Source organism: Heteronotia binoei, chromosome 19 (genome assembly GCF_032191835.1).
Source record: "Heteronotia binoei isolate CCM8104 ecotype False Entrance Well chromosome 19, APGP_CSIRO_Hbin_v1, whole genome shotgun sequence".
NCBI lineage: Eukaryota > Metazoa > Chordata > Lepidosauria > Squamata > Gekkonidae > Heteronotia > Heteronotia binoei.
Genome location: NC_083241.1, coordinates 43526586 through 43546886, shown reverse-complemented (window position 1 = coordinate 43546886; position 20301 = coordinate 43526586). Strand labels below are relative to the sequence as shown.

At 49.8% G+C, this 20301-nt stretch overlaps 1 protein-coding gene across 1 annotated transcript; it reads left to right on the top strand.

Moving 5' to 3' along the window:
* The first annotated feature begins 574 nt into the window (after nucleotides 1-574).
* Nucleotides 575-14978, top strand: MPHOSPH10 (M-phase phosphoprotein 10). Its single transcript, XM_060260173.1, has 11 exons — nucleotides 575-747; nucleotides 2180-2843; nucleotides 3509-3672; nucleotides 4842-5022; nucleotides 5211-5352; nucleotides 5868-5935; nucleotides 7553-7690; nucleotides 9462-9572; nucleotides 10110-10217; nucleotides 12982-13206; nucleotides 14780-14978. Exons 1-11 carry the CDS (start codon nucleotides 635-637, stop codon nucleotides 14924-14926), a joined length of 2061 nt encoding a protein of 686 aa, XP_060116156.1. The 5' UTR covers nucleotides 575-634; the 3' UTR covers nucleotides 14927-14978.
* The last annotated feature ends 5323 nt before the right edge of the window (nucleotides 14979-20301 follow it).

The following is a 20301-nucleotide window of genomic DNA, read 5'->3' as shown; positions in this document are numbered from 1 at the left end:
AGAAAATAACTGAGGTTGCCAAAGGGAGAGACGGGCAGGTCCTAAAGGGAACCGGTTTCTCAGCGCTATTCCTTCTCACCTACCCAGCACCTGGTAGCCTCTTCACGGAGGAGTGCGTGGTTATTTCATCCCCACACAACAATCCCGGGGTTAGCCGGGAAGGTCATCCATCAATCAATGGGTCTTCTAGTGCTGGGGTGGCCAAGGGTAGCTCTCCAGATGTTTTTTTTTTGCCTACAACTCCCATCAGCCCCAGACATTGACCATGCTGGCTGGGGCTGATGGGAGTTGTAGGCAAAAAAAAATCTGGAGAGCTACCCTTAGCCACCCCTGTTCTAGTGCATTTCATGATTAAGGGAGAATTCGAACCCAGGCCTCTGTGCCCCAAATTCAACGGGCCACAGGGTGCAGGCTGACTTCTAGCCCGCCCCATCCTATAGGGTTGCGAGGGAAAAAATGGAAATATCTATCTATCCTACTCAACGCAACCCAAAAACCAGACAAAGAAAAGCGGCCGCCGTTCGTTTCGTAAGCGGAACTTTCCTTTCCGCTTTCTGTGTTCCCGCCCGGAGCCTTTTGGGTGCTGCACGCCGCCAGACCCGAAGCTCACCGGAAGCCGGGCGAGACAGCAAGGATGGCCGCGAATGTCGCAGCAGCAGCAGCAGCGACTGGGGTTCCGCGCGGAGGGCTGGAGCGTTGCCTGGAGACCCTCCACGCCGCCGCGGCCCAGCCGGAGCGCTTTCTCAGGTGAGGGCAGCCGAGGCCCCCTTCTCTCCCTCGCACGTGCCTTGCAGAGGGGTGGGCAGCTGATTCCCTTCCTCCCTGCCTACGATGCCACTTTCTGCAAGCGCGGCGTGCCTGGGTGTGATTTGCACAGCAGCCCTGCGAGGTGGGCTAGGCTGGGAAGCTGCTGCATTTACTCAGATGCAAGGCTAGGGATCCCCCCCCCAGATATTCCAGGGGGGGATGTCACAGGGATGCCATCCTCCAGGTGGGACCTGGGGATCCCCTGGAATTACAGCTCATCTCCAGATTGCAGAGATCAGTTCCCCTGGAGGAAATGGATGCTTGGGAGGTTGGACTCAGAATGGCATTGTACCCCACTGAGGTCCCTGCCCTTCCTAATCTCCATCCCCAAATCTCCAGGATTTTCCCAGCCTGGAGCTGGCAACCCGACGGACCTGGTGACCTTTATGTACAATAATAAAATTTAAGTGTAATTTTTTTAAGGGGGTGATTGCTAACATTCAGAAATATTTCAAGGATGGTATAGGTGGATCTCTTCTCTTACCTGGTGAAGTGGGTTAGATGGGAATATTCAGTATAAAGAAAGTTGGATGCAAATCTTTACAAAGGCTAATCGTTTACAAAAATTTACAAGGACTAAAGGCAGAGAGAGCTTGCTATTTGCGTGCAGTTTTGTATCCTATTGCCTTGTTTGTTGGATGTCCTCTATACCGTGTGATTGCACTTCTTTTCCTTTCTCTTGCTGTTCTCTGTCATCTCCCTTGTGTCTCAATGACAAATGCAGTTTAATATAATTTTTAGATTTATATCCCTCTCTTTCCTGGAAGTGGGCTCGGGATGGTTTACAGTTATATTTTTATATAAAAGTTATATTTTTAAAACTTACATTACATGAAGAGAATTGAGAAAGAGAACTTTCTCTTCCTCTCCTGAAATAATGGAACTTGAGAGCGTGCAAAAAAGGCTGATGGGCATTAGGTGATAAGTGATATGAAAGACCTCTCTACATGAGACCCCGGAGAGCAGCTGCCAGACAGAGTAGACAATATTGACCTTGATGGATCAAGGTTCTGACTCAGTAAATGGCAGCTTCATAGTTCATAAATTTGGGGAATGTCTGTGATTCAGTGGAAGAACCTCTGCTTGGCACGCAGAAGGTCCCAGCTTCAATCCCTGATATCTGCAGTTAAAAAAGACCAGGCGGGTGTGTGAAAGAAACACACCTGAGTCCCAGGAGAGCAGCTGCCAGTTTGAGCAGGCAATACTGACTGTGATGGGCGGGTGGTCTGATTCAGTGTAAGGCAGCTTCATCTATGAAACGGACTGAGGGTGAAAATTGGCCTCGGTTCTCATTCAGACAGACTAATTCCTGTCTTCTGTGGCTTGACTGCCATCAAATTCTTAACATTTAATTTCTCGTTTCACCTTTCAGAGTCCAGGACGGACTCGCAGCCAATCTCAACTCGCTAACGAAAACGCTGTACGATTTCCACAAAGCGCTCAGGCCTGAGACTCTCCCAGGGAGCCCTTTGAATGAACTGGTGATAGCCAACTTCGATGAAGAGCAGATCTGGCAGCAGCTGGAGCTGCAGAATGATGCGGTCCTCAGCTACTTCAAGGCGGCTGTTGCTAGAAGCGTCACCGAGGAGGACCTCTGGCTTCTCCCAGAACCGGAGGAGGAGTATCTCTCGGAGGACAATGAACAGGAGACGGACAATGAAGTCCAGATGGAGGACCACAGCGTCGATCCTGTGGAAGAGGAAAGCGACCGTGACGAAAAGAGAAGTAAACTCGGAGCAAGGGTGGACCCCGAGTTCAGCGACGAGGATTCCGATATCGATTTTGACATCGACAAGCTGGAACGACAGACCCGACGGTCAAAGCCCGCTGTGAAAAAGAGAGGGGAAGCGTCTATCGTGGACGACAGGTTCTTCAAGCTGGCCGAGATGGAGGCGGCTCTGGACGCGGCAGAGAAAAAAGAAGGCAGGAAGGAGGACAGCGATGGGGACGAAGACGAGGACATCGATTACTTTGAGGACGTGCTCTCTGAAGACGATGACGAGGAGGATGTGGAATTTGGGGAAGCCAAGACAAAGGTAAGAGAGTTGAGAAGCAGTTAGTTAAACTGCTGTGCACTTGTCAATTCTGAGAGCTTGTAGAATCCCAGAGAAGGACGTTTGGAAGGGCAAGTCTTTCAAATCCTTCTCCCCCCCAGGTAGCCTCTCCCTATAACAGAACACCAGAAATGTAGGCCCCCCAAGTTTCTGCAGCAAGGTCTTCGTTCCAAACTACACCACTCTTCTGATGTTTTTAATTTATTAACATCAGGGGAAGGCCTCGGCCTCTCTGCCCTGTTGCTGGCCCTCCAGAGGAACTGGTTGGCCATTGTGAGACAAGATGCTAAACTGGATGGACCACTGGTCTAATCCAGCAAGGGCTCTTCTTATGCACTTATGACTAAAGCGAGAACAGAAACTACCACTGTGATGAATCTCCAAAAATGTTGACTGACTTCCCTGCACTGATTGACTAATTTCTGCCACATCTGAACTTGCTTAGTTTATAGCTAACAGAACTGGCCACAGTTTAAAAGTCACTCGGCCTTGCTTCTAGTGGAACCCCTTTGGTTCTTCAGTTCATGTTGAATGTGTTTATCCAGTCCTCAGTTCCTTTCCCCGTAATTATTGCTCTGGCGTTATCTTGAAGTTCATCCATTCCCTTCTGAACCTTGTCCTGATTTTTTTTCCTCTGTCTCCCTCAGCCGCCTAAAAGCTCTCGTGATCTCAAATACCGAGATTATTTTGATCCCGTTGACGAGCCCAAAGATTTCACGGGCGACCGTCTAGGCTGTGATGACGACGATGACCAGAGCAGGGGAGAAGACTCCGAAGCTGAAGAGGAAGATGACAACGGAGCAGATGACATGTAGGTGGCTGGCTGGTGGAGCCATTTCTTGTTGCCTTAAGAGTAGTCAGAACTCCGCAGTTTCCTAAGACTCCATTTTATCCTCGCAACAATCTTGTGCAGTATCTGGTGAAGGGAACTTCAACTCTTAGAAGCTTATACTGCAAGAATCTTGTGCGTCTCTAAAATGCTACTGGTGTTGAATCTGCCTGTGAGGTAGATGAGGTTGAGAGACTAATCCCAACATCACCCAGAGACCTTCTGTGGCAGAGTGCACATTTGAATCTGCGGTTCCCAGATTGTAGCCAAACACTTTATGACACGGTGTTATCACACTGGCTCTCAGGGCAAATGCTGTTTTTCTGGATGCATTTTGGGGTCTGGAAGCAATTTTTCTCCAGGCCAGTTTGCCCAGGGATCCTGGATGTTTTTGTCGTTTTCTGGGCATGGAGTCACTGGTGGTGTGGGGGGAAGGTAGTTATGAATTTCCTGCATTGTGCAGGGGGAGGCGGACTAGATGACCCTGGAGGTCCCTTCCGATTCTTTGATTCGATGTTTGGTCACCTTAACCACAAGTGTTGTCTCATGAGATTTGAGATTAACTAGCAGAGAATTCATATGGCTTCAGTATTTAGAGGAAAAGGAAAGGAAAGGTCCCCTGTGCAAGCACCAGTCGTTTCCGACTCTGGGGTGACGTTGCTTTCACAACATTTTAACGGCAGACTTTTTGTTATGGGGTGGTTTGCTATTGCCTTCCCTAGTCATCTACACTTTCCCTCCAGCAAGCTGGGTACTCATTTGACCGACCTCGGAAGGATGGAAGGCCGAGTCAACCTCGAGCCAGCTACCTGAAAACCTGGCTTCCGCTGGGGATTGAACTCAGGTAGTTAGCAGAGCTTAGGACTGCAGTACTGCAGCTTTAACACTCTGCGCCACGGGACTCTTCCAGCATTTAGAAGGTAGGTCCAAATTTCCCTTTATGTCTTGAACAGAGAGCTAGTGTAGTGGTTAAGAGTACTGGACTAGTACTTTGGAGACCCAGGTTCGAATCCCCACTATTGCCATGGAAGCTCGCTGGGTGACCTTAGTTTCCCCGTCTGAGGGACTGTTTTCAGTGTGGAAATGCCTGCTGAGTGCTTCAGAAATCAAATGAGATCCTTTTTTCCCTTGAAAATGTTGTTTAATGACAGAATGGAGGACACAGATGGAATCCAAGAGCCACGGGGGAAGGAAAGGAAGAAAGGGGGTTCTAAAAGAGTGACGTTTGCCTTGTCGTTGGACAGCGATGAGGAAGACGAGCCAGACACCTCAGAGGGGAAGACGAGCCGTTCCCCTGAAACAAAATCCTCCTTTGAAAAAAGGCAGGAAAAGGTAAGGCCGGCTGGGGGCCCAAATGCATCTCTCTTTCGATAACTCAAAATATAAGCCCCCCTCCCCTCAATCTCCACCACCCCCAGTTTAACCGAAGACAAAAGCTTCAGATTCACAGAAACGTCGTGAGTCCCCAAGAGCCCCAAAGCATCTTGGGCACCGACTCAGGAGTGACCGTTCTCTTGCAGCTGAGCGAGAGAATAAAATCACTCGAAGAAGAGTTGCTGAAGGAGAAGTCTTGGCAGCTGAGAGGAGAAGTGACGGGGCAGAAGCGGCCCGAAAACAGCCTCCTGGAGGAGACGTTGCTCTTTGACCACGCCGTCAAAATGGGTAACTCTCACATGCCTGGAAGCCATTTTACATTGGCGGCTTCATTCTGTAGCTGAGTGGGGTAGCCGTGTTTATCTGTTGTAGCCAAACAGAAGTCCCTTGGCACCTTGGCGACTAGCGAGATTTATTCCAGTATGCGCTTTCTTGAGACAGAGCTCACTTCTTCAGATACAGTGAGACAAAGGAACTCCTCTACCTCATTTTTACAGAAAATTAAAGGAGTAGAAAAGTGAGGTAGAGAAATTCCTTTCTTCTCGCCGTATCGGAAGAAGTGAGCTACTATCCAAAGAAAGCACAAAAATGGAATAAATGTTACCCTTTAAAGCCTTTCTGAACTTCTCTTTTGTATAATGGAGAATGCCCTCCTTGTGCCTGTGTGTTGCCAGTCATGACAGTCCGATTAAAACGTGCCAGGCTGGATTAGAAAGGCTGATGCTACGTCACCGAGTGTCCCATGGCAACAGGGACAGGCTGCTCAGAAATTCTTCCACCAACTCCTTTCCCTTTCTTCTCAGCTCCTGTGATCACAGAGGAGACTACGATGGAGCTGGAAGAGGTCATCAAGAGGAGGATAAAAGATCAGGTTATTAGCGCTGATGACGTGTGGGCAATGCTATCTGGTTGCGGGGGCGGGGGAGGGTGTGCTGCAGCTGCATGTGTAGAAACCCCGCCCGTTCCAGTTTCCCCGTTAATAATTATCATATGGCAGTGTGTGTAGTATAATCAGGAGATCCTAAGACTGTCTGGCAGCCAGAAATTCTAGCTCTTTTCGTGTTACGCACCGCTAGGGGGCTTTTTAAAGGCAAGAGATGCTTCAGAAGTGGTTTGCCCTTGGCTGCCTCTACGTCATGACCCTGGTATTCCTTGGAGGTCGCCCTTCCAAATACTAGTCAGGGCTGACCCTGCTTCGCTTCGGAGATCTGACGGGATCGAGCTGTCCTGGGCTGTCCCACTGAGATGAGGCGATGGAGCGGGGGTTTCTCCTTCCTTGGAGGTTTTTCAACAGAGGCTGGATGGCCATCTGACAGCAATGCGGATCCTGTGAATCTGGGGGAAGGTGTTTGTGAGTTTCCTGCATTGTGCAGGGGGTTGAACTAGATGACCCTAGAGGTCCCTTCCAACTCTAGGATTCTATGATTCCACTTCTTAGGGGGAGGGGAGATAAGGGCTTGTTCGCCTGAACAAACTTGTAGGTTTACCGTCTTGTGCATGTCTAAAGTGCCGTCGGGTCACAGCTGACTTACATTGGTTGGCCATTGCCTTCCTCTGCAGAGGCTTCCTTGGTGGTCTCTCTTCCAAGTACTGACCCTACTTAGCTTCCAATTTATTGGGACCCCAGCAAGGGGCTTTCAAGGCCTGTGAGAAGCCGAGGTGGTTGGCCATTGCCTTCCTCTGCAGAGCCTTCCTTGGTGGTCTCTCTTCCAAACTCTGACACCTTTCTCAGAGCAAGTTTGGTGTAGTGGTTAAGTGTGAGGACTCTTATCTGGGAGAACTGGGTTTGATTCCCCACTCCTCCACTTGCAGCTGCTGGAATGGCCTTGGGTTAGCCATAGCTCTGGCAGAGGTTGTCCTTGAAAGGGCAGCTGCTGGGAGAGCCCTCTCCAGCCCCACCCACCTCACAGGGTGTCTGTTGTGGGGGAGGAAGGGAAAGGAGATTGTGAGCCGCTCTGAGACTCTTCGGAGTGGAGGGCGGGATATAAATCCAATATCTTCATCTACCTCACAGGGTGTCTGTTGTGGGGGAGGAAGGGAAGGGAGATTGTGAGCCGCTCTGAGACTCTTCGGAGTGGAGGGCGGGATATAAATCCAATATCTTCATCTACCTCACAGGGTGTCTGTTGTGGGGGAGGAAGGGAAAGGAGATTGTGAGCCGCTCTGAGACTCTTCAGAGTGGAGGGCGGGATATAAATCCAATATCTTCATCTACCTCACAGGGTGTCTGTTGTGGGGGAGGAAGGGAAAGGAGATTGTGAGCCGCTCTGAGACTCTTCGGAGTGGAGGGTGGGATATAAATCCAATATCTTCATCTACCTCACAGGGTGTCTGTTGTGGGGGAGGAAGGGAAAGGAGATTGTGAGCTGCTCTGAGACTCTTCGGAGTGGAGGGTGGGATATAAATCCAATATCTTCTTCTTCTTCGCTGCTTCGAGGGCCACACTTATCTCCTCACATCTGTATCTTTCCGACGTCTTTGTTTTCAGGCTTGGGATGATGTTGTACGGAAAGAAAAACCGAAGGAGGATCCCTACGAGTACAAGAAGCGCCTGACCCTGGATCACGAGAAGAGCAAATTAAGCCTCGCTGAAATCTATGAGCAGGAGTTCCTGAAACTTAACCAGGTGTGGTTTCAAAGGCGAGTGTATTTGTATGGGCTGTTTCTTAACTCTGGGGTGACCCACAATGGCCCTTGAGGCCTTTTCTTTGACTTCAGTATCTGTCTGAATATCCAAACTGATGCACACTGACGTTGTTTTGACATAGAGTCAGGACAAGTAGCCATGCTGGTCTGAGGCAACAGAACGAAGTTTAAGTCCAGTGGCACCTTTAAGACCAACCAGGTTTTATTCTGGGTATAAGCTTTGGTGTGCAGGCACACTTCTAGTCATGGCCTCTCTGCCCTGTTGTTGGCCCTCCAGAGGAAATGGCTGGCCACTGTATGAGACAGGAGGCTGGACTAGATGGACCCTCACTGGTCTGACCCAGCAGGGCTCTTCTGATGTTCTTCTCAGGGGAAGGCCTTGGCCTCTCTGCCCTGTTGTTGGCCCTCCAGAGGAAATGGCTGGCCCCTCTGTGAGACAAGAGGCTGGACTAGATGGACCCTCACTGGTCTGATCCAGCAGGGCTCTTCTGATGTTCTTCTCAGGGGAAGGCCCCAGCCTCTCTGCCCTGTTGTTGGCCCTCCAGAGGAACTGGTTAGCCCCTCTGTGAGACAAGAGGCTGGACTAGATGGACCCTCACTGGTCTGACCCAGCAGGGCTCTTCTGATGTTCTTCTCAGGGGAAAGCCTTGGCCTCTCTGCCCTGTTGTTGGCCCTTCAGAGGAACTGGTTAGCCCCTCTGTGAGACAAGAGGCTGGACTAGATGGACCCTCACTGGTCTGACCCAGCAGGGCTCTTCTGATGTTCTTCTCAGGGGAAAGCCTTGGCCTCTCTGCCCTGTTGTTGGCCCTCCAGAGGAACTGGTTAGCCCCTCTGTGAGACAAGAGGCTGGACTAGATGGACCCTCACTGGTCTGACCCAGCAGGGCTCTTCTGATGTTCTTCTCAGGGGAAAGCCTTGGCCTCTCTGCCCTGTTGTTGGCCCTTCAGAGGAACTGGTTGGCCTCTGTGTGAGACAGGAGGCTGGACTAGATGGACCCTCCCTGGTCTGACCCAGCAGGGCTCTTCTGATGTTCTTCTCAGGGGAAGACCTCGGCCTCTCTGTCCTGTTGTTGGCCCTCCAGAGGAACTGGTTAGCCCCTCTGTGAGACAGGAGGCTGGACTAGATGGACCCTCACTAGTCTGATCCAGCAGGGCTCTTCTGATGTTCTTCTCAGGGGAAGGCCTCAGCCTCTCTGCCCTGTTGTTGGCTCTTCAGAGGAACTGGTTGGCCTCTGTGTGAGACAGGAGGCTGGACTAGATGGACCCTCCCTGGTCTGACCCAGCAGGGCTCTTCTGATGTTCTTCTCAGGGGAAGGCCTTGGCCTCTCTGCTCTGTCGTTGGCCCTTCAGAGGAACTGGTTGGCCTCTGTGTGAGACAGGAGGCTGGACTGGATGGACCTTCCCTGGTCTGATCCAGCAGGGCTCTTCTGATGTTCTTCTCAGAGGAAGGCCTCAGCCTCTCTGCCCTGTTGTTGGCTCTTCAGAGGAACTGGTTGGCCACTGTGTGAGACAGGAGGCTGGACTGGATGGACCCTCACTGGTCTGACCCAGCAGGGCTCTTCTGATGTTCTTATGAAGGCCTCAGCCTCTCTGCACTGTGGTTGGCCCTCCAGAGGAACTGGTTGGCCTGTGTGTGAGACTGGAGGCTGGACTAGATGGACCCTCACTGGTCTGATCCAGCAGGGCTCTTGTGTTGTATGTTTTTCCTCGGTATTTTTCTGCTGATCAACTCCACATTCTTGTTTCACCCAGAAAAAAACTGAAGAGGAAGAAAAACCGGAACATATAGAAATTCAGAAAATGATGGATGCTCTTTTTCTGAAGCTGGATGCTCTTTCCAATTTCCACTTCACACCTAAACCAGTAAGTGAAGCAGCATTTGAAGTCCAGGTACATAATTCTGCGTTTTAAAAAAAAGAACAACTTGGAGTTCAGGCGGGTGTCACAAAGGTGCATTTGATTTGCATCTGATGCATCCCCCATATCCCTGGCATGGCTCTGAAGAACAGAGGAATCCGTGCAGTCATTACAATTCCGCAGGGCCTGTAAGACCGTCCTCTTCCGGCTGGCTTACAACTAACTGGCACTTGAAACTTGAAACTGAGTGTAGTTTTATAAGATCGCTGTATGTTTTTAATGTTTTAATTACGTAAACTGTGTGAAATGTTTAAATATTTATGTTTAAACTTTTATATTCTTACGTTAGATTTTATATGCTGTAAGCCGCCCTGAGCCACCTGGTGGGAAGGACGGGATACAAATTGCAAATAAACTAAACTAAACTAAAACTACCTTTGATGGGCAACAAATTGGTTTGGGAAATCCAAGTACTTCTGCTTCAGTTAAACGATACAGCAACTTTCTCCACTTAACGTATTGTGCCTTTCTCTTTCCCTCTAGCCTGTGCCAGAGGTTAAAATAGTCTCCAATCTCCCTGCAGTAACTATGGAGGAAGTTGCGCCGGTTAGCGTTAGCGATGCCGCACTCCTGGCTCCAGAGGAGATCAAGGTAAGTGATTCTGCAGAAGTGTCCAGTAGCCCAGCTCCTTAAAACTAGCAGAAGTAAGATAAAACTCTGAAATTCTCCTTAATTAAGAATTTACAAAGAACCTACTAGATGAGAACAGGGGTCCATCTAGTCCAGCATCCTGTCTCTTACAGTGGCCAACCAGTTCCTCTGGAGGACCAACAACAAGGCATAGAGGTTGAGGCCTTCATAAGAACCTCAGAAGAGCCCTTCTGGATCAGACCAGTGGGGGTCCATCTAGTCCAGCCTCTTGTCTCACACAGTGGCCAACCAGTTCCCCTGGAGAGCCAGCAACAGGGCAGAGAGGCCGAGGCCTTCCCCTGAGAAGAACATCAGAAGAGCCCTGCTGGGTCAGACCAGGGAGGGTCCATCCAGTGCAGCCTCCTGTCTCACATAGTGGCCAGCCAGTTCCTCTGGAGGGCCAACAACAGGGCAGAGAGGCTGAGGCCTTCCCCTGAGAAGAACATCAGAAGAGCCCTGCTGGATCAGACCAGGGAGGGTCCATCTAGTCCAGCCTCCTGTCTCACACAGGGGCCAACCAATTCCTCTGGAGGGCCAACAACAGGGCAGAGAGGCCGAGGCCTTCCCCTGAGAAGAACATCAGAAGAGCCCTGCTGGGTTAGACCAGGGAGGGTCCATCTAGTCCAGCCTCCTGTCTCACACAGTGGCCAGCCAGTTCCTCTGGAGAGCCAACAACAGGGCAAAGAGGCCGAGGCCTTCCCCTGAGGAGAACCTCAGAAGAGCCCTGCTGGGTCAGACCAGGGAGGGTCCATCTAGTCCAGCCTCCTCTCTCACACAGGGGCCAGCCAGTTCCTCTGAAGGACCAGCCACAGGGCAGAGAGGCCAAGGCCTTCCCCTGAGAATAACCTCAGAAGAGCCCTGCTGGATCAGACCAGGGAGGGTCCATCTAGTCCAGCCTTCTGTCTCACACAGTGGCCAACCAGTTCCTCTGGAGGGCCAACAGCAGGGCAGAGAGGCTGAGGCCTTCCCCTGAGAAGAACCTCAGAAGAGCCCTGCTGGATCAGACCAGGGAGGGTCCATCTAGTCCAGCCTTCTGTCTCACACAGTGGCCAGCCAGTTCCTCTGGAGGGTCAACAACAGGGCAGAGAGGCCGAGGCCTTCCCCTGAGAAGATCATCAGAAGAGCCCTGCTGGATCAGACCAGGGAGGGTCCATCTAGTCCAGCCTTCTGTCTCACATAGTGGCCAGCCAGTTCCTCTGGAGGGCCAACAACAGGGCAGAGAGGCTGAGGCCTTCCCCTGAGAAGAACATCAGAAGAGCCCTGCTGGATCAGACCAGGGAGGGTCCATCTAGTCCAGCCTCCTGTCTCACACAGGGGCCAACCAATTCCTCTGGAGGGCCAACAACAGGGCAGAGAGGCCGAGGCCTTCCCCTGAGAAGAACATCAGAAGAGCCCTGCTGGGTTAGACCAGGGAGGGTCCATCTAGTCCAGCCTCCTGTCTCACACAGTGGCCAGCCAGTTCCTCTGGAGAGCCAACAACAGGGCAAAGAGGCCGAGGCCTTCCCCTGAGGAGAACCTCAGAAGAGCCCTGCTGGGTCAGACCAGGGAGGGTCCATCTAGTCTAGCCTCCTCTCTCACACAGGGGCCAGCCAGTTCCTCTGAAGGACCAGCCACAGGGCAGAGAGGCCAAGGCCTTCCCCTGAGAATAACCTCAGAAGAGCCCTGCTGGATCAGACCAGGGAGGGTCCATCTAGTCCAGCCTCCTGTCTCACACAGGGGCCAGCCAGTTCCTCTGGAGGGCCAACAACAGGGCAAAGAGGCCAAGGCCTTCCCCTGAGAAGAAGATTAGAAGAGCCCTGCTGGGTCAGACCAGGGAGGGTCCATCTAGTCCAGCCTTCTGTCTCACACAGTGGCCAGCCAGTTCCTCTGGAGGGCCAACAACAGGGCAGAAAGGCCGAGGCCTTCCCTTGATGTTGCCTCCTGGGTGTGGGATTCAGAGGCTTAGTGCCTCTGAATGTGGAGGTTCCTCTCAGTCACCCTGGCCTACTAGCCACGGATGGATCTCTCCTCTATGAATCTGTCTGATTTGATCCCCTTTTAAATCCACCAATAGCTGTTAACGCGCATTGTGCCAAGTGGAGACACAGGCTGGTTATGAGCGCTCAGCTTCTAGGGACTACGGACAGGGGAAATGAATTAAAATTAGCTCAGTGGAGCTGATGTAGGGACAGCTGGTCTCTGGCCCCCAGTTTCTGGGCCCAGAGAAACCTATAAACAGGAGCTCAGTGAAACCTCCAGCAGCAGAGGCAGCCCACCTGCAGTGCCAAACTGTGAGAGAAACAGAGTTGCTAAGTTCAGGGTAGGAAGTTCCAGGCGGTATTGGGGCGGGGGGACTTGGACTCAACAGGATTTGGGAGAAGGAATGGACCCCGGGAAGGTTTAATGCCATTAATCCACTCCAAAGTAGCCAGTTTCTTAGAGGAACTGTATTCTATGAATCCCCTTGTGTGAAAAATTTACCTAACTTCCACAGCGTTGATATATGGGGGCAAACTGGGCAATTCAAACAGCCCCAGAACAAGCTAAGTGGAGGGGACATTGGAGGGACACCACAAGAGTGGAATCTGCAGCTGTACCACGCATGGGCTTGCCCATGGTGGCCCCCACAGTCTAGGCCCAGGGCAGCAGTCTGCTAGGCACTTTCTTGGCGTGCTCCAGAGCCCGTCTGCCCCAAAAGGCATGGGATGTGGAGCGCCTCGATCCTAAACCGTGGGCCGTATTTCAGGAGAAGACCAAAGCCGGGGACATGAAAACCGATGCCGAGAAGACCTCCACGGACAAGAAACGGGAGCGGAGGAAGAAGAAGCTGCTGAAGCGCATCAAGCTGAAGGAGAAGGAGAAGCGGCAGAAGCTGCTGGAGAGGAAGGCGGAGCAAAGCCCCAAGCTGGCGAAACGGGTTTCCGAAGGGCAGTTAAAGAAGCTTAAAGCAGGCGGGGCATCTCTTCTCAAGGTAAGGCCACTGGAAGTCCTGGGTGCCTTCTGGAGCACATTGCCCATGAGGAATTCCCCCCCGGGGCTCTGAGCGCTGAGGCAGAGGTCTGTTTAAGGAGCTGGCAAAGGGCAGAGTTTTGTGTTGTCTGCCCCGGGGGGGGGGGGGGGGGGTGTCCACATTCTTTTGGAGCCTGTGGCAGCCATTTTGTGGTGGCACCTACCACTCTGTGTCAGAATTCCTAATGTGTCTGCAGGCTGGAAAAAGGTCGTGGACCCTTCCACTAGGGGAAGGTAGTATATATGTAGTATCCAGGGGTGGTATTACAACGCTCTTTTTTGAAAGCTCTTGGAGGATTGGCTACATCAGGGGTGTGTGGCCTAATATGCAAAGGAGCTCCTGCTAGAATTCCACTTGTGGTAGTATATATGTAACCAAAGTCAGTGGATTTGCATGCGTTGGGGTTTTTTATTTGCAATTTGATTAAAGATTTATTGATTTAATATAATTTCAGCTTTGCGGGAATTGACCTGGATTTTTTTTTAACATACAAGGCTTTTTAATATATATATCAGGGGTGGCCAACGGTAGCTCTCCAGATGTTTTTTTGCCTACCATTGGCCATGCTGGCTGAGGCTGATGGGGGTTGTAGGCAAAAAACATCTGGAGAGCTACCGTTGGCCATCCCTGAATATATGTATACTTTATTTACAAAGGAGGAAAGCATTCATCTAGCACAATCATTTGTCAACAATTCAAAATATCAGATTAAAAGAATAAAAGCTCCCTATACAACTTATTATTTGGAATTATGTCATTCAAGGTTAGATATTCTACCACTGAATAACACAATGCAACAATTTTTCCCTGTTGTTTTACATGATGGGCATCAAAAGTGTGTCTAGTACATTAACGATTCATTGATTTAATATAATTTCAGCTTTTTTGAGAATTGACCTGGATTTTTTTTTTAAACATACAAGGCTTTTCTTCGTTTCCCCCCAACCTCTTTGGTTACCCGCAAAAGCGTTTTTACCAATTGCCACAAAATCAGTGCGTTAGAAAGACGCCGCCTCCTGCTCTCTGTCGGTTTGTATCTGAAGAAGCAAGCCTTGACTCTCCAAAGTTTATCCCCCAAAATCTTGTCAGTGTTTCAGGTACTCCTGGATTCGAATCTAGAGTCATTAGAGACAAGCAACTTGAAAGAAGGGGGGGGGGGCGGGGAGGAAGAGATCTTTTTAAAATTCACCCAGAGCTCTCTGTTGCTGTTTGCCCCCCTGCGATAAAGGGATTAGCTACTGGCAGGCTGCGCTTATCTCTTATTAACATGCGTTGAGCATAAGAGGGTAGATCAGACCACGTCCCTTCAGCTTTTTGTGGATTTATTGCGTTGCCGGGGAAGGGAAAAAAGGTGCTGCGTGACACAACAGCTGTTTTGCCATTGAGTTATCAATCGGAACACAAACGAGGGAGGGCCCCTCTCGAACGTTCTCCGGGAACGATTCAAGTGGTGGGAACGGCCATACATCATGCTTTGTGTGTGTGTGTGTTGAGAGAGCATCTCCATTGTGCGCCCAACATTGCTCTCTTGCAGGATGCTGGCAAAGACGGGGCTTTGAAGTCCTCCCGAGCGTTCTTCTCTCAGTTGCAAGATCAAGTGAAAATGCAAATCCAGGACGCCAAGAAAAGCCAGAGGGAAACGAAGAAACGCGAGCTCTCTGCCCAGAAGCTGAAGCTATGAGATATTTATGCAGATGCTGTTTTGTACCAATTAAAGTAGACTTTCTAATGTATGCCCGGCCTTTTGATTTTTCTCCCTGTCTTTTGAGTTTACGCAGGTAAGCGTCAGTATTCAGAAGGCTGAGTATAATGAATTTAAAAATAACAAAAGTCATTATTTTTACACAGTGTCAAAATTGACAACGGAAAAGAAGATCTCTTTAGCGCTTTAGCTTGGAGAAATGTCGACTGAGGGGTGACATGATCGAGGTTTACAAGATTATGCACGGGATAGAGAAGGGGGAGAAAGAAGTATACTTTTCTCCCTTTTCACAATACGAGAACTCATGGACATTCAATGAAATTGCTGAGCAGTCGGGTTAAAACGGATAAAAGGAAGTCCTTCTTCACCCAAAGGGTGATTAATGCATGGAATTCACTGCCACAGGAGGTGGTGGCGGCTACAAGCATAGCCAGCTTCTAGAGGGGATTGGATAAAAATATGGAGCAGAGGTCCATCAGTGGCTATTAGCAACAGCATATTGTGGAACTGTCTGGGGCAGTGATGCTCTGTATACTTGGTGTTGCGGGGGGCAACAGTGGGAGGGCTTCTAGTGTCCTGGCCCCACTGATGGACCTCCTGATGGCGCCTGGTTTTTTTGGCTACTGTGTGACACAGAGTGTTGGACTGGATGGGCCATTGGCCTGATCTAACATGGCTTAAGAACATAAGAGAAGCCATGTTGGATCAGGCCAATGGCCCATCCAGTCCAACACTCTGTGTCACACAGTGGCAAAAAATTGTATATATACACTGAATGTTCTTATGTAAGATAGATACATAGAAATAGAAATACTAAAATCCAACCTATAGAAAACTGTATATCAACCGAACATGAATCGCATAACAGAATATCTCATAAAAAGCCACAAACCAGACGCATTTTGGCTTCAAGAGCCTTCTTCAGAGGCCTAAAAGCAAGTAGCTGATTTTCTCAGCTAGCAGTTTTTCACTTTTGATGGACATGAGCCCTCCCAGACATGCTGGCTGCTTGGCCAGAGACCGAGTGATTGCAGAGAGATGCTGTCTTTTTTGTGGGCTGGCTCAGAATTACATACAGGCCTGATTTTCATGTGAAGCCCCCCCTCATGCTGAAATCCGACAAACCTACCTGGCCCTTAAGTTTTCACAATTTGTTTTAAGTGTGCGCTCTTTGGTTTTAGGGTGCCGAAGAAGGCGCTCAGAGCCAAAATACGTCCGGCTTAGTGATTTTTCATGAGCTTTTCTGTTATGCAATTCACGTTCAGTTGATGTAGTTTCTATAGGTTGGGTTTTAGTATATGTATCTACCTTGTCTTTCATTGTCAGTTCTCACGCTGTGCAATAAATACTTGGTTAGTTTTAAGTTTGTTATACTCCACCTTCTGAGTACCACGCTGTTTCTGTGGTTGAGTTTCTTCCCCCTTTGTTTTTTATACTTCTTTTTTACAGGTAAGCTACATTTTTTAAAAAAATGTCCTGCATGTGACTTAAAGAAGACGACAACTGCAGATTTATGCCCTGCCCTTCTCTCTGAATCAGAGACTCAGAGTGGCTCACAATCTCCTATGTCTTCTCCCCCCACATCAGACACCCTGTGAGGTGGGTGGGGCTGAGAGGGCTCTCACAGCAGCTGCCCTTTCAAGGACAACCTCTGCCAGAGCTATGGCTGACGTAAGACCATTGCAGCAGCTGCAAGTGGAGGAGTGGGGAATCAAACCCGGTTCTCCCAGATAAGAGTCCACGCACTTAACCACTACACCAAACTGGCTCTCAAACCTGATTAATTGGGACACTGGAGGCTTATCCCTCCCATTTCAGAAGGCACTAAAACTCTCATCATCAGAGAGCTGAAGATAGATTTTGTACAGCGCTTAATATTTTTTACTTCCTTTCTACCCCGCCTTTCCCTCCCGTGGAGACCAAATGCAGCTTACGATCATTCTCCTCTCCTCCGTCATATCCTAACAACAACCCTGTGAAGTAGGCGAGGTGGAGTGTGACTGGCCTAAGATCACCCAGCTTGCTTCCATTGCACAGCAGGGATTTCAGCCTGGCTCTCCCAGACTGTGGTCCTCTGTTTCTCGTTCTCCTCGCCTCCATTTTGGCTCTGAGGTTTCCCTCCAGCACCCCGGCAGCCCCAGTGAACAGATTTCAAGGATGCTTCCTATTGGTCTGGGAGGGAGAAAGGGCAGTTGTGTTTCCCAGGAGGATTATTGCAAACTAGGGAATAAGTTTCCCCGTGTCAGGCCTTTGGCAATGATCCCCATCTGTGTTCAGGGGAAAAAAGAAAACCCTGCTTGCTAGTTTCATTCTCTCAAGGGCAAAACGGGAGGCAGGGGAAATTGCTGAGGAGCCAAGAAATGGAACTGGGAGCATCCGTTCAGCTGGAGAAATTACCTTGCTGTGCTATAACTCGGTTCTTAATTACCTGTTTAAAGTTTCCAAAGAAGGTCTGTACCTTATATGCATCTGCGTTCGACTGATGGGGCAAACGAAGACAGGGTCACCGGTCCCGTGTTGATGCCATTAAATCCCTGCAATAAATGTGTCTTGGTTGGTTTAACAGGGCACGAACACTCCCTTTCTTTTCTTATTTTTGCTTGAGTGACCCCCATAAATTATGTGTTATTTGCAAGTGCGCTTTTGGGGGAAATTTGTCACAGTTAATTAAAGTCACACAGAGGCTGAAATTGCATCGGTTTAAAAATACCGGGCCGAGCCACAGTGCACAATCGCGGCTAATGTGGGGGGGAGGCCTCGGGGGTTAGCCTCGGACAAATAAATTAAAAGACTTCTCTGCTTAATGGGAAGCGATGATCGAGGCAAGTCAGGTGGCCTGGTGGAAGTTGATCGGAGGGAGACGCAATCGATGCCATGCGATGGGAGCCAAACGGGGGCTTCTATTAAGGAAAGGGTGCCCACGAAAGCAGGGAGCACGGAGAGATTCTCTTGTGTGGTTTCCAGAGAGGAAGGGGTTTCCTAAAGACCTCATAGCTGTAGGAGATAGGGGCTCTTCAGAAGGGCCCGTGTGCGTGTGTACTGAGAAGCATCCCAGAAAGATGGCTTGCACACCATTAGGTGACTATCAATTAACTTCCTGTCTGCAGTGCGTAAGGGGCAGCCTTGGCTATATGCTACAGCTGGGGTGACCAAACTTGCTTAATGTAAGAGCCATGCAGAATAAACATCAGATGTTTGAGAGCTGAAAGACATGAACGTCAGATGTCGGAAGGAAAATAGATGGAGGAGGGAAGGGGAGATGGAAAGAAAGCAACTTTAACTTCAAATGCATTCTCCAAGCTGCCGGAGAATGCATTCTCCAAGCCAGTTGATGGGGCAATGGGGACTTCGCACAATATGTCAGTTAGTCAGTCCATTTATTGTAATTAGCCATTGGCTGTTACAAATCTACAAAAATCTCAAGAGAAAGGAAAGTAAACGAGAAGTTAAAACATACAAAGTATCATGTAAGGTATAACAATGGATGCAAGACAGTGGCAATAACAAAGGGAAAGAGCTCAAAGGAACCCTGGCTGAAAGCACGTTCTGGTCATCAGGGTCTGGGGTGGGGGGGGGCGGAGTTCCTTTGTAATCCCATGAAAAGCCTCATCTCGCTTTTTGGGCAGCATCTTTCTGGCATCTTCACTGTGCTGGAGTTCGCCCAGCTTAGGACTTCCAGTGGAGTCTCAAGAGCATCTCTTTGTCTTGGACAACTTGGCATGCTTTTACCACCTTGCTGAGAAGCATCCTTTAGGTCTTTACACTGAGAGGAAAAGAAGCTCTCTGGTGGATTCCTTTCTCCCCTCTTGCCAGATTCCATTTTTCCCCAAAGTGGGGCAGGCAAAGCACTTCTCTCCAACCCATCTTCCTTTTGTTATTGCTTTTGCCCAGGTTTGCCTGACTGCGGACAGGAACGGCCTCGATGCCTCCTTCCAGAAAGGCAGATGCTGTTTTTGTCTTTGTACCAAGGACGGTCTTATCGTCCAGCTAATGACTGTCGCTGCTTACCAAACCAGGGGGATGTGATGATATAAATGTTGTTGTGTACTGCTTTGGAGAAGCCTTTGCAATCTGTAGGGGTAGTGTTTGTGTTGCCAGCTGGCATGGACGGGGGAAAAAAAAATCTGCACCTTTAGTAGAGGGTTTAATTTGTGCAAAGGGAAGGCTGAAGGTGCTCAGTGCAGAGAGGTAAATGTATAACCGGGTGAAAAACATCCCATTAAGCCTCTATGAAAGAAACAGGATATTGCTCTTCATTCTTCTAGCAACCCTAAGGGAATTGGGGGGGGGGGCGATGACATCACATTGGGGAAGCAACAAGGACCACCCTCTCTCTCGCCTCCTGCAACATTTAACGGGCCCAAGGTTCTGATCTGTGAAGCACAAGGCTGCCAAACCCCGGCTGGCCCAAAGCGCTTCAGGCGTGCCAAGCCCCCCCCCCTTGCCTAAAGCATTCAAAGGTGCTTTTGGGGAGGCCCCAAATCAAGGCATCCCCCACCCAGAGTGGGGTTTGAAACCTGAGTCTCTCAGGTCATAGTCCAGGGTGGTCAAAATGTGGCTAGCGAGTCACATGTGGCTCTTTCAGACATATTGTGCAGCTCTTGAAGCCCCCACCGCCCCATCGACCAGCTTGGAGAAAGCATTTGTCTCTTTACATCATTTCTCCAAGCCAAACCAGCTGGTGGCTTGGAACATGAATGCAAGGTTAAAGTTGCTTTCTTTCCACCTCTCTCCACCTCCCTCCTCCATCTATTTTCCTTCCTGCCTGCCTGCTCTCAGACGTCTGACCGTCATGTCTTGCAGCTCTCAAACATCTGACGTTTATTTTATGTGGCTCTTATATTAAGCAAGTTTGGCCACCCCGTCCTAGTGTGACACTTTCACGGGACACTAAGCTGGCTCTGAGCGCCACCTGCTGGGCAGGCATACTCTGGGGGACCAGATGTACAGCTGGAACATGCACCAACTCCAGACTTCTGCTGCTGCTGTGTATGCCCAGATGTTCCTTTGCATGTCCAGATGTCCCCAAAAGGGCTCTTATTACAGGGCCTGCTGTCAGCTCTTGGAGGATTGTCTCCATCAGGGGTGTGCGGCCTAATATGCAAAGGAGTTCCTGCTACAAAAAAAGCCCTGCTTTGCTCTATAAGGAAAAGAAAAACGGGAAAGTCCCCTCCCCCAGTGCATACACAAATTGCAGCCCCGGGATGCAAATCCAAATTTTCCTTTTTTAATTACATTTTTTTAAAAAAATAGAAGAGCCTCTCCCCCCTCCGTGCGGGGAGGCATGCGCAAATTGCAGACCCCTTCCCTTGTGCAAATCCCAGTGTTATTTTATTTATTGCATTAGATTTGTT

Bases quoted from the DNA above. Each gene is read 5' to 3' on its own strand.
- MPHOSPH10 (XM_060260173.1), top strand. From the start codon at position 635: ATGGCCGCGAATGTCGCAGCAGCAGCAGCAGCGACTGGGGTTCCGCGC. The intron at 748-2,179 runs GTGAGGGCAGCC...TTCACCTTTCAG, and splicing joins CAGCCGGAGCGCTTTCTCAG to AGTCCAGGACGGACTCGCAG. The intron at 7,691-9,461 runs GTGTGGTTTCAA...TGTTTCACCCAG, and splicing joins AGTTCCTGAAACTTAACCAG to AAAAAAACTGAAGAGGAAGA.